Source organism: Orussus abietinus, unplaced genomic scaffold, assembly GCF_000612105.2.
Source record: "Orussus abietinus isolate OABI.00-Male unplaced genomic scaffold, Oabi_2.0 scaffold129, whole genome shotgun sequence".
Classification (NCBI taxonomy): domain Eukaryota; kingdom Metazoa; phylum Arthropoda; class Insecta; order Hymenoptera; family Orussidae; genus Orussus; species Orussus abietinus.
The window spans coordinates 204,048-216,991 of NW_019394293.1; the positions used below are offsets into that span (position 1 = coordinate 204,048).

The 12,944-nt window shown below is 45.6% G+C and overlaps 1 protein-coding gene across 2 annotated transcripts; it reads right to left on the reverse strand.

Annotated features, from left to right (window-relative positions):
- Positions 1-26: 26 nt before the first annotated feature.
- LOC105701402 lies at positions 27-12,629 on the reverse strand. Of its 2 annotated transcripts, none has more exons than XM_012428129.1 (4): positions 12,408-12,629; positions 6,242-6,395; positions 3,987-4,265; positions 27-3,392 (listed from the first exon to the last, which is right to left on the reverse strand). In XM_012428129.1, exons 1-4 carry the CDS (start codon positions 12,408-12,410, stop codon positions 3,328-3,330), a joined length of 501 nt encoding a protein of 166 aa, XP_012283552.1. In that variant the 5' UTR covers positions 12,411-12,629; the 3' UTR covers positions 27-3,327. The 2 variants fall into 2 exon arrangements, with proteins under 2 accessions (XP_012283552.1, XP_023290778.1); XM_023435010.1 differs by having other exon boundaries at positions 6,242-6,398.
- Positions 12,630-12,944: the final 315 nt, after the last annotated feature.

Here is a 12,944-nt window from a genome sequence, read left to right on the forward strand (position 1 = left end):
AGGCGAGTCGAATGAGGAGCGCCCCGTTGTAATTATTAAAAATTCCTGTTTATTAGTCATGCCAGTGGAGACAGCCTCGCGCATTCGAGACTAAAACGCTAAACGAAATGCCTAACTACTCATGGATGCTCTCCTTTAAGTAACGGAAGCGCCGCTTCGCTCCCACGAAAACGTCGAGGACTTTCCACGCGAGACTCACCGGAGGAAGGGAATTGAAATTCAGAAGTACGGATACGTCGAAAAGTTCCACTAATCACGGGTTTACCAACCCGACCATCGAATAGTGAATAAACTCTGTAGGAGTCTTTTCTCATCCCGAACCCCAAGCGCGCAAAACCTTCTTTTCCTGATTTCCACAGTTACGGCTTAACTTCATTGAGCAGAAAATTTCAACCGAGTAGGATAAATGAGACAATACATAAAACCGAATTCCTCGGCGTCGAATCCCTCGAAATTGTTGAAGAATAAATTTTAACTACTACAATGAAAATTGGGGTCCGAGGACAGAGAAGAGCCCTCGATGCTGACTAGAGTTTCGATCCGCCCCGCAAGGTGCGATTCCCCGCTTATAATAATTTCCCTGCCTTCGATAGAAAATCGGCACCGCTTCCTCTCGCTCTCCGCTTTTCCTCGAAATACCCGGCCGATAAAAATACCTCCTCTCGATAAAAGAACCCCATGGCAAATTCAACGGGTGAACTGTAATTCGCATTAACAGTGACAGCGGTCACGCTCGTTAGGGGTGCAATAACAAAGAGGCATTCCCTATTTTCCACCGCTCGAGTAGTGGTGTGTCAAATCGTTAAATTCCCAAGCCAGGGAGACAGGACGCAAACTCAATACGCAAATAAGACGAGTAAGCACTCGGGAGTTAAATGAGGTGTCGGGAAAAGTACCGCGAGCACGTACACACGTTGGACTGCAAATATTTACTCCTAGTTTGATGCAGTAACTGTCGGAGGAAGGGCGTACGAGGGTGGCAAACGAACGTCGAGCTTTGCAATGGCGCGCAAAATTAAGCTCCTAGGTTAAAGCGGAATCGAGAATAGCTTGGGAAACCCCAATTAGTCGCTATCGGTGTCCCTGTCGCTCGGCAAAATCTCATTTTCGGCACACATTCAGACGCCCCATTTTGTAATGGTCAGCGCTTTCTCATGAGAGAGCAAAACTGAAAACGTACAATCCGCAGATACCCTAAGCTGAATTTCCCTTAGTGCTGACACTAATCGGCAGGAAAATTCAATGTCGTGCAAGTGTCTACGTTAATATTCGTTCTGATCCACGTTTAAGGGGATGTGAAAACGGCATCCGAAAGGTCAATCGTTCATGAAACGTTTTCTCCAAAATGGATCCACCGAATCGTTTCACACTTTACAACGTAAATACGGAGGCTACAAGGAAGGTCCCTCCACCCATGAAATTTCAGTTTTAATACAAAATTTAAAAAATACCCATAAACAAATTTCACGGGTGTCAGGAGCTTCCTTGTAGCCTCCATATTCTCGCTGTGATTATTAAAACGATTCGACATACTCAGTTCAGAGAAAAGTTTCATAAACGAGACCTCTGCGCAGCCACTTTCCCATCGCCTTAAGGCGAATTTCCACTCCGTGGAAAATAAAGTTCCGGCGGGGGTAATCGATTGGTCCGAACCTGATTCGGGGGCCACGCATTTCGTTCGAACGTATTAACTATGTATGTACATATCCGCAGTCGTAAAAATAACTTAATACGTTCTAGCTAAACACGTATACGAATGCTTATGTAATATAGAAACGTTCCTAGGGAGGCCGCAACGAATTCCTTTTCTCGGTTCAGAATTCGACTGGTCGGGCAGAACGCCCATTCGAAAGGTAATGGAGATTCCTCGTTGTTCCTTCTTCGATTTACCTCAAAGAACAAAATCTAAGAGCAAGAGAAACAGAAGAAATGAATAAAGATCCATCGAAAAACCTCGATGCCTGTAGGCTCACGGGGAAGGGGAAGAGAGCAGCGTCGACTTTTAGAACTTGTACGGCGTGTCATGAGAATATCAAAGACAGTTTTCAAGACGTTCCGAAGGTGACTTTTTTACCTCGCATTAGAAAAGAAAAAACACCTTCGAGCCCCCTTAAAAAGCGATGCGATCATCTTCGGTAAGCAGGAAAAGCGGACGCTTAATGGCATCGAGTTGCGTAAAACAATGCCCGTCGTCGTAACTTCCTGAAAGAGACTCGACGTCTTGGCAAAAAAAAAAAGTGTCGGTCGTTAACGTTTCTTTCGCGTTAACATGCACCGGCGATTCGTTTCATTGACATTCCAGACGCGTTTCCCCCGTTGCGAGAATTCCTTCCGCACGGCCTCGCTCTTGTCCCTAAATCTACCGTAGAAAATGCGATATCCTAGTTACAGTTGTAGTCCACTCTTCCTAAACTAACGACACACAACCTTTTTATATCACTGACAGTCAGAGTGTAACACAGGGTGGAGCGAATCGGGCCTCCTTTGGGAATAACAATTGACTAAGGAATAACCCTTTAACGTCGTTCATGCGACGGGAATACCGAAGCTTCCCCTGGGAGAAAAATTGCAAATTATCTCCGCATTAAGGGGGCTCGAAGATGTCATTTCGTCGGGTCAGTTCGTCTAGATTTAATAACAGTCAATTTCCTTCGCCAAGTTAGAAGATTTCGAGACACCTCTAAAGACTGGGACCCCACAAGCGTCGCATAAATATCCGTCGTTACAACATCCATCGAAGAAGATTATAATCTAATATGGTGTACAGATGACCGACGTGCGTCTCTTTTGTCACGATGCAACGTTAGTCGCAACGCGCGTCGCTTTTTAACGCTCGTAAGGCCCCGCAATAAATCGAAAGACCCCCTTAATTTCCGTTTCCGGATGCGTAGCCTAGGAAATTCGGGCTCCGAATGACGGAAGGAACGTCCTAGGACCTACAGACTCCTGCGGGAACCTCTTAAACCAAAGTCGACGGAAAATTAACGGAGAAGAAACCTATCGATACGTAATACTGTCGTCCAGGATAGCGACAACGAATATCCTCGTTGTCCATCTCCGTTGTACCTCAAGGTCGATTTACATCTTTAACCGACTTAGTAAGACAATATAAAAAATAGAGAAAAACGGACGCGTTCGCTATCCTATGTCTATGTACAGAGACGTGTCGCGTTGCGGGCAACGCTCGTTACAGCGGCCCTCGACCCGCGATCGGCGACATCGCCGACGTCTTGGTTCCCTCGTCGGAGGGCCAGCTTCGTCGCCGACCTCGATCGAAGTGTCAAAAGTCCGCCCTGTAGAGAGTTGTCACCAGGAGGGTTCTTTTCGTCAGCCGTTTCGCTGACTGGCCGCCAGCAGTTCCTCCTGGGTCAATCCGCTGGTGCCGGGTTGGTCTAAAAAAAAAAAGGATCATTATACATTTACTACATATTCCCTTACTCTGAGAACTCTACTTACACTCAGGAAAAGATTTAATCGGACCAAAGAAACACACCTCACTTATTGATAAACAATATCATTTATCTATCAAGACCGACAAATAAGAGAACCCCTCTTAACACCGAAAGTGAGAAACGTGAGAACCTCGATGTTCCACCTCAGAAATGTAATTTAAAATATCAATTAACACGGCCTAGCTTTAGGATTTTACCCACACATAAAGAAATGCCTCTTCAGGGCACCAAATTGAAAGAGCTTATTTTTAATGTCCAGCACTGGCTCCCTCGAGTCCCAATCAAGGTCGGGAGGTAATCGAATCGTTATTCGAGCCGCTAGACTTCCCGCGGACAATCTGCGCCCCGAAGGTCCATTCTTCAGGACACAAAAGACTATAACCACGTGTGCTCGAGATAACGACCCGGCCTAGTGTACATCCCCATGTACATCCACCGTTCCCATTACATTTGCGACACTTATCCTATTAAATTTTCCTCTAATAATAGGTCACTTCGAGACCAATTGAAGGTAATCCAAAGATCGGGACGGACCGTGCTTGGAGTCGGTGGTGAGGGCCTCCAGCCTCGAGGGGAGGTCGGCAGTGCCGACGTCGGCGTGTTGCCCGAGGATGTCGGGCATGGCGTTTCTCCTGCCGGTCCTGCCGGTCGACAGGAACTCCTTGGAGCCCTCGCCGTTCGCGTAGCTCCCTGGAGTTACTGCTCCACTCGCTGATGCGCCTCCCTTGGGATCCGCCCGACTCGCCCCTGCGACCTCCAACGCTTCAGCGGCCTCCGCCATCTCCGCCCGCTTCTGCGAGAGCATCCTCAGAACTGGAAGCAGGAAATCGTAATCAGTACCTGCGACCAGGCGGAAAAACTCACGGAACTGTGGCCCCTTTCCGCCCTGCGTTTCTTTCGCGGAATCCGCCGATCGCTCGTGGGTTATCCATTTCCTCGCAGAAGGTCTGTTAGTCATCCTCGCTCCGTGTTAATGGCGCCTAGGGAAACCCCTGGCCTTGGGTTATTCGCACGCTCGGGATCTGGAGAAACGAGGGGTGAGGTTACTCCCCGAGGTCTAGGAGGGTGGATTTGCATACGGATATATTGCGGAGCGATCGATCCCGGCTGGACATTGGGGTGCCGATTGAAGGGCGCATAAAGGTACCTCTTCACTTGACGCGTTGCTCGACAATTCCTATGTCGAGAGTCCTGATTGGGGGAAAATAAGCAGATCATCGTGGATGGCCCGAAAAGAATTGCGAGCCAATTAAGGTGTTACGAAAGTGTCATATCTATGTACCAAAGTGGCAAAATACTTGTATGTGCACCGAATAATTTGGAACTTTGACGCGTACTTATAGAAGTCCTAGTGAAGGTCTTGAAACTCGCGAAATTTCATAATAAAAAAAAAATGGAAATGTATTTATTCCGGACAAGAACAGAAAAAACGAAAGTTTGCCCAAAAAATGTTCACGTTTTGATGTATATATAGAATGACCCTTGAAATATTTCATCGATTAAAAAAGAAAAAGAAACACGATTTATCTCAAATCAACTCAAATTAGACGCGACGTTATTTCGGAATTATGACAATTTATTTGAGTTAACTTGAGGTCAAATCATAATTCCTTGAATTAGCAAAATATTTCATCGGTTAAAGGAATTGTTTTTCTCCGTATGTCTGTGCAATGTACGTGCTCATACCGCGCTCGCAATTAAAATGATCACTCGACGTGACGATTGCAATCATAATCTGGGTGGTTGCGAATTAGCATGCTGGATGGTATTAGTATCGACCCACTTTAGTACTTACTACCGTAAGGGGGATTGGACGCGAATACTTCTTGGCCTGAGTGATAGCAACGAATGCCGTGCCAGATAGTGTTAGTACTAATCTGCCGAGACCTTGGTGCCATAAGCCTCGCGATTACGTCTTTAACGACCGACCATCGCGCTTCCGTGATTAATGGCCGCCCAGTCCGCGTTACATGAACTTCGCCAATGAATCCCCCCAAGCTACGTAAACTTTCCCAACAAGCAACGAAAAGGAATATAAATCGTGCAATCACCATACACCTCGATAAGTAAGATGACCAGAACCAGAAAAAGGCCCAGGAAAGAGAAAGGAAAAAAAGTGCGACAAGCGAAGGTCTTCAAAAAGTCAGAGTTAAGGCGACATGAAAGTGGCATCTAAGAAATTCCGCCTTTTATAAACAATTAAGAAATGTTTATAAATGAATGAAAAAAAAAGAGAAGAAGAAGAAGGAACCAATTTACTCTTGGAAATCCAAGTCACGAAGGATTTGATCGCCCCTCCTTATTGCGATTGTTTGAGGACCATTTGAGGAGAAATTTCTCAGCCAAGGCGCTTTATCGGGAGGCACGATAAGGAGAGTCGGGTGTCCCTGCCCCGCACCTTCGACATGCAATGAAAATGGGTGGTTAATACGTAAAGGTCGGTGCCGATCGATTGCGGCTGGTCGAGAGGTTAGAGCACATCGACCAATCCGGTCAGGGTGACCGATCCGAGGCGGTTAGAAGGTTAGAAGTCTCGATCGGATCGATCGCTGCATGATCGATCCGATCTGGATTAGAAAGTTAGATGATTCGATCGGATCGATCGCTGCATGATCGATCCAGCCTGGATTAGGTTAGGATACTCGATCGGATCAATTGCTGCATGATCGATCCAGCCTGGATTAGGAAGTTAGAAGACTCGATCGGATCGATCGTTACGCGATCTTTGGATTAGAAGCTATGAAAGACACCGGCGAAACATCCTCAGCGACTTGAGGACTTCTGTGTACCTTGGGCGCGCATCTTTCGCTTCTTTAGGGCCCGGTCCCTCGAGCTGCAAACGGGAGTATTAAGGCCGGATCTTAAGCCAGGAGCGAGCCGGACTTCGTGGACCACCGAGGAAGCGCAGGCGCCGCGACGCCTCGACTCTTCTCGCTGCTTCACCTGCTTGGGATCAACCGAGTCTTTATAAGAATCCTCCGAGTGATTCTCCAGGTCCTTAGACCTCAAGAGGATCAGCAGGCTGTGAAATGCGCTTTAAGGCGGTGTAAAAGCGAAGAGGTCAATCGTACATGAAACTTTTCTCCGGACTGGGTGTACCGAATCGTTTGAAATTCTACCAGACCAATACGGAGGCCTTAACCGTTTGAGTCCCAGGCAGCGCGATTGCGCTGTTCAGATTTTATGTCGAGAAAACCCAGCACATTTCGAGCGTTGTGGACAACTGACGGTGCGTCACCGATTGTCAAAGTCGCTCAGATTCACTGACCCAAGTACATTACACAGCTCCTTCGTTTAACCTCTTAACTTAAAATATCGTGTGAGAGACGTGGTATGTCAATCGGGCCAAATGTAAACAAACCGTATGAGAAGTTACGTTCAGCCAAACCGTGAAATGGACCGATGTATGACCGACACTTTTGTTGTTTATGGCACGCGCTATTGGAATTTAAATCGTAACGCAAGGGTGTAAATAATACATCTTACAATTCAAGAAACGCTATCGCGCCGAGTGGGATTCATCGACATAAAATAAACAAAGCGCTATCGCGCTGTTTGGGTCTTCTCGTACTCAAAGCGCGGTTGCGCTGTTCGGGATTCTTCGACAGTGTTTTTTCAATACCCCCCAGGACTCAGACGGTTAAGGAAGGTTGCGACACCAATGAAACTGGATTTTGTACGAGAATGTTAATAAATAGATTTTTGAAAATTAAATTTCATGGGCGCCGGGACTTTCCACAGGGCCGCCATATGCATGGGGTAAAATTTCATACTATTCGGCACAACCGGTCTTAACAAAACTTTGATAAACAATGAACTTTTGAGATGCCACTTTCATATCGCTTTAATCAACTTAAGTTTAATCGAGACAGTAAAGATACAGGAAATACTTGCTTACGGGGCTGTTTCATTTACGATTAACATAAAACAAAAAAACTTTTAAAACGTTCCACGAGTCCGCCATTTTTACGCGGTTCGAAACATCTTTTGCTTCGAGTCCTCCTAAAAACATCAAATGAAACAACCCCGTAATTTTTTCCCGTGCCTTTTCATTCTTCTTTGAACCTCGTTTCGAGTAAAACGCATTTCACAATCTACTAACCCCCTCAATTTGGCAAAACTTTGCGGGAACTTTTCGCCGCGACAAATTTAACCTTTCTCGGTGGAGCGTGTATAATTGAAGTGCTGAAGAAATTGTGCAATTTTGTAAAAAGAGAGGGGTCATTGTGTCGTGATTAAAAAAAAAGTCATGTAGAGAATAATCGAATCGAATTCGGGGCTGGGCTCATTTAGCGAGCCCTCGATGCAAAGGCCTCGGGGCGTCGCGACGCCGCAGCTACGTCGACGCGATACTCGGCTATTTTTGCCAGGTCAGGTGGCTCTTCGCGACGACGTCTCGAGCTACACCAGGGCTCTTTACGAGGCGAAACTCACTTCGAGGTTCAAAGTTATTTATCTCGACGACCCTCGTAAGAACCGCAGCCTGGTGAATTTAGCCCGGTCCGAGAAAATGCGCCGAGATAAGGGAAAAACCGACGCCTGCCTGCGAAGAGGTTAAAAAGAAAATCCAGGAGGACCCTATCCTGCCATTTTCCCATTCACAACCTGTCCTGCCCATGTGCAGAAAGTACACATATACCCTGTTAAAAGGTATTACAATTTTATAACATTTTCGTTAGAAGAATTTGTGGAAAATGTGGGGGAAAAAAAGAAACATGCATTGAATCAAAGAAAATATTTTCTTAATTCCTAGAATGATTATTTCACTCAAGACTCTTACATCCAATTTATTCGAGCTTATTCTGCTCAAAAAATTATTCTTCGAATTAAGAAAATATTCCTTCGGTTCAATGAATTTTCATTTTTTTTTCTCAGGGTAGTTCTCTAACATTTTCAAATAAAACTTGTGACATTATATATTTAGCGGAAGATTATATTAATTTTCCTGCACAGTTTCACGGGCTTATAACGTGAGATATAAATTCACTTGGAAATTTATAATGAATGTGTAGTAATTCACATGTAATGCGTCAGTTTTACAATTTTACTACACTGTTAGGTAGTAAGAGGGTATGGATATCTTATGAATATTTTTAACGGTGAAACCAATAAAATGCCCTGAATATCGAAAAAGGGTCTTACGTAAATTTTGCGTCATTAAATACGTTACGTGACTTGGAGTGTTACGAGATCGCAATTTATTCTCCCGGGGCGGGATAGAGGGAATGTTAGAAGAATCAATAAAATCGAATAAAAGGGAGCACCCAGCTGAGTTTTGTAACTTTGGTTGAGGAGCGATGTGACGATACGATTGGGTTCCGTCGATAGCCTATCCTCGAACATCCTTGGCGAGTCTCTCTTTCTGTGCGGATAAAACGGATAAGCGATATTCCATCTCCATTCGCGAGGACGGGGGATCCCTTGGGGAGATTCGTGGACACGGGAATAAAATGCTGTCAAGACGATCGATCCAATCGACCGATACCGAACACTTCACTCTATGATACTTGACTTCCACGTCGGGACGGAAAACGTCCATAAGCTTTCCGTGGAGAACCCTTTCATGTACTCGCCATGTCCAAATCGAATCTACAGATTATATCCGCATTTCCACGTGGAATTGGAAATACATCAATTCGATATAAACATATTTCATCGTATTGAACGATACCAAACAGTTCGTTCAAAGCTTGACGTCCAGATCGTGGGAGAATTGTTGATCAAGAGTAGAGTTTCGAGCCAAATACATTTCCGACCGTTCCTCCATTCTCGATCCACAAATAGAACCAACGTAATATATTCATCCTCGACATGAAATAGCATTCTGATGAAACTTACAAATACGATCGATCGTATTGAACAGTTTCAAAGCCGCCACCCAATAATACTCGACGTCAACGTCGCGACGGAACGGTTGATAAGCTTTCCTCCATTCGACGTTCACTATCGGACATGAATGCCTCCCGTGCTAAAGTGCCACTAGTGTACAAATAGAATCCATGTAATAGATTCGCCTTCGACACGAAACAGCGTCCTGACAAAATAAATATGATCGATTGCTTCAACCGATACGAAACCCCTCACTCGACGATACTTGACGGCCAAGTCCTGCCGGAACCATCGATAAGCTTTCCTTGGAGAGTCCTTCCTGCACGATCTACAAATAGAATCTATATAATACATTCGCCGTCGGCACGAAAAAGCCCTCCCATAGTATTGGCTCCAGGAAAACATAAATAGTCCTAAACATAATCGATGCGAGTAACAAAACTACCCAGATAGAAATTCATGATGATCATATGACGAAGAAAATCGACATACAAACAATTCCCATACCATTTGCTGCATGAAATGACTGCAATATAATAAATAAGAAGAAAAAAAGTTTACGGTAAAATTATCACGCCATGGCTCGAATATGAGCTACAGACGCCGCAATTGTTCATCGGCAATGTATGAGATAAATGTAGCTGTACATATGCGTACAAACATTGAGACATTGCATGTACGTAATTTTCTTTCATATTTAAGTACTTTTGGTCCGTCGTCGTGTACTGCAAATATGAGTTCCAAATGAGGACTCACAAGTGACACCCTCTATGGCTCATATCGTGATCATTTACGAGACAAATTTGATTCAATTTTTCCATCACTTGATCTATCTGGGTACTTTCGCCCCTTGATTTTATTTTTTTAATTTTTTTTTCTCCACGCAAATGTTCTATATTCAAACGCAATACGAAGAGGAATGGAACACAAAGGCAGCAGCTTAGTTGTTTCGATCACAATAGGCTTCGATGGATACCTATTAAGTTACATAAGTAAAAGAGACATTTATTGTCAGCCCGATACAGGCTTCTCCGCGAACACGTGCGCCCGGAACCTGCTTTACCGACCGAGCGGTGCCGCGACGTCTGCCGCGATTACGCGCACGAGACAGTGTGACGCCATTGGCGCGGTCACGTGACCCCGTGAATTCCTTATACCATAAATATCTAGACCTCGCATAGCAGTGGAAGGGGTGAACTCAAATACTACATGGACCACGTGTATCGACGGCACTCGGACCCAATCAGATTTTAGACCATATATTTATGTAGACCGCCTTGCAGTGGAAGGGGTAAACGAATGTACCACGTGTCCCGACGACTCACCTACGCAGTTAAAGCCATTCTGCTTCCTGAAAATCTGGGAGTGGGAGGTCCAACGCGAGGTCTAGATATATATATGGTCTAAGGTGAATTCGCGTAAGAGCGAACGCGCGTCATTAAGACACGTGCCAAGATAAAAATACCAGAATAACGAAAAAAGACCCTGGAAGGGCACCCGACTCGTAAAACATCGAAAGGACGTCTTCAACACGTGAACTTAAAATGAGTATTTTCAACGCCTAAATTCTCATACAAATCATTCCCGCCATTACGAATTACCCAAACCCTGGTGACCATCCATGCATCAAGAATTGAAAAATCAAGCCTTCCCTTCGCAAAAGGGAACATTTAAAATATAAAGTGTAAAATTGTAGCATCGTTCTTTCCTAATCTTAAAATCGTTATGTCGATTCGACGGAGATTCTTCCGTTTTCTCGCGTCTCAAATTGCAAAGAAAGGAAAGAAATACACCTTGAGAAAAAAAAAAAGTTGACTCAAAGAAGTATGCACTGTGGCAACAAAAGCCTTCGATCGAATACGTCGAAAGAAATGTCGGATTGAGTAAACGAAATTAGTTAACATCAACAAGCAGTCTAACTCGACATCAATTTTTTCTTCACGGCAAAATAATTGTTCCTTGGAATCGTATATAATTCAGGCAACGATATATATATTTGTTTCAGTCAACTAATATTTTTTCTCAGAATACGAGGGAAGAAATAGTTCAGGGCGAGCAGTAGGGTCGGCCTTCTTCGATTGTATCTCCGTCTCGCTCTCTCCAGGGTGAGCCGAGTGCGCTTCGAGTGCATTTAGAGTACTCCAGGGACGAGGAGAGGGAGGGGAGGGCTGCGCGCGTGCCGACGCACGCTGGCGCCTCCCGCGCACATGCCTAACGCTTCTGATAACCTCCCGCGCACGCCTGACGCCTCTAATTACCTGGCGCACCCACAAAGAGAGAGCGTTCACGCCAATATTGCCAATATTGCCAACCCTACCATTATTATAATATTTTTATCAATATTTCAATCCGGTGTACTATTGTTGGGTAATTTCGCGTTTTCTGAGGTTTTTTACATATATTACATAAACCAAGTAGTTTAGGAAATCGCAGAAAGCCAGTAAATTACGTGTCCAATATGGCGGATGCCGTAGATGAAGGATAGATATGTGCATATATATCCATTAGGTTAAAAACGTCTTTTAGCGTACACGTAAACACGTTAATATTTTTAAGGACTAATTAATTTGATGTTTGTTTAAAATTCTTTCAACTTAACCCCGTTTAATATCAAATTTCTGATTGGGTATATTGCTTTCTATTTAGAGACATAAGGGCGTAATATACTTTGAGCTCGCGTAGGAAACTAAGGACGCATCAAACGTTGTAAATTGTGCGTAGAAAACCACGTATATTACGTGACGTACTATACCTACCCAACCCTGTCCACAGGCGATCCTGAAAATCGAACGTCGAAGTTTCTTAAGCTCCTAACCTACCTAACCTCTAAAATCCTAGATGGGCTTGACGAAGACGCTATCGATCGCGCTTCGAGAAAGAAGCGAAGACAATCCATTCGGTTTCGGAAGCCGGGTTTTTTAATCGCTCGGCGTCCTCGCTCCCCCCACGGCGTCTGGAGCGCGATTGGAGCGCCCGCGGCGAAAAGATGGAGGGGACGCGCGCGCGACACACGGACACACGTGCGCCCTGGCGCCCCCCCTCCAACTAGACGCCTCGCGCCGCCGATTACCTGAGCGCGCCCGCCCCCACCCCTGCGGGCGCGACACCTTGGCGCGGCTTACTCACCATTGATAACGGTCCGAGGCGTTATCGGCCAACGAGCGGGACGCTACTCGGCGCCAGTCGGCGACTGTGGTGGCCACAGACGAATGCAGCTCTCGAATCGATACCGATTCTCTCGAAGGGCGACCGCGGCCTCATCACTTTAGGGCGAGCGTCGCGCAGCGCCCGGCCCGCTCGACTGCCATCTCCTCGCGCGGCCGACGGGCACGAACGAGCGGCGACGGACGGCGATCCGCGACTACGCGAAACCGGCGCACATCGAGCGCTCCATGTCGTCCGCGAATGCCAAGAGCGCCGCCCGCGGGACGTGCCGGAAGCTCCGCTCGGACGAGCTTACCCGCGCGTCCACTTGGCGACGCCACTCGACGAGTTTCAGCGCTGATTAATTAATCAAAGCGAATGGAATTATATAAAATTGAGGGCATGTTTAGAAACACAATTTCCGAAATAATTATGATCCTTAAGGTGAAATGAAAGAAACTCTATGTATTTATCGATACGCGAAAATCTTTATAAAACTTTTCTCTAAACTCTCATGCA

Bases quoted from the DNA above. Each gene is read 5' to 3' on its own strand.
- LOC105701402 (XM_023435010.1), bottom strand. The intron at 4,266-6,241 runs GTACACAGAAGT...TCCTGCTTCCAG, and splicing joins GCGAAAGATGCGCGCCCAAG to TTCTGAGGATGCTCTCGCAG. The intron at 3,393-3,986 runs GTCCGTCCCGAT...TTTTTTTTTTAG, and splicing joins CACCACCGACTCCAAGCACG to ACCAACCCGGCACCAGCGGA.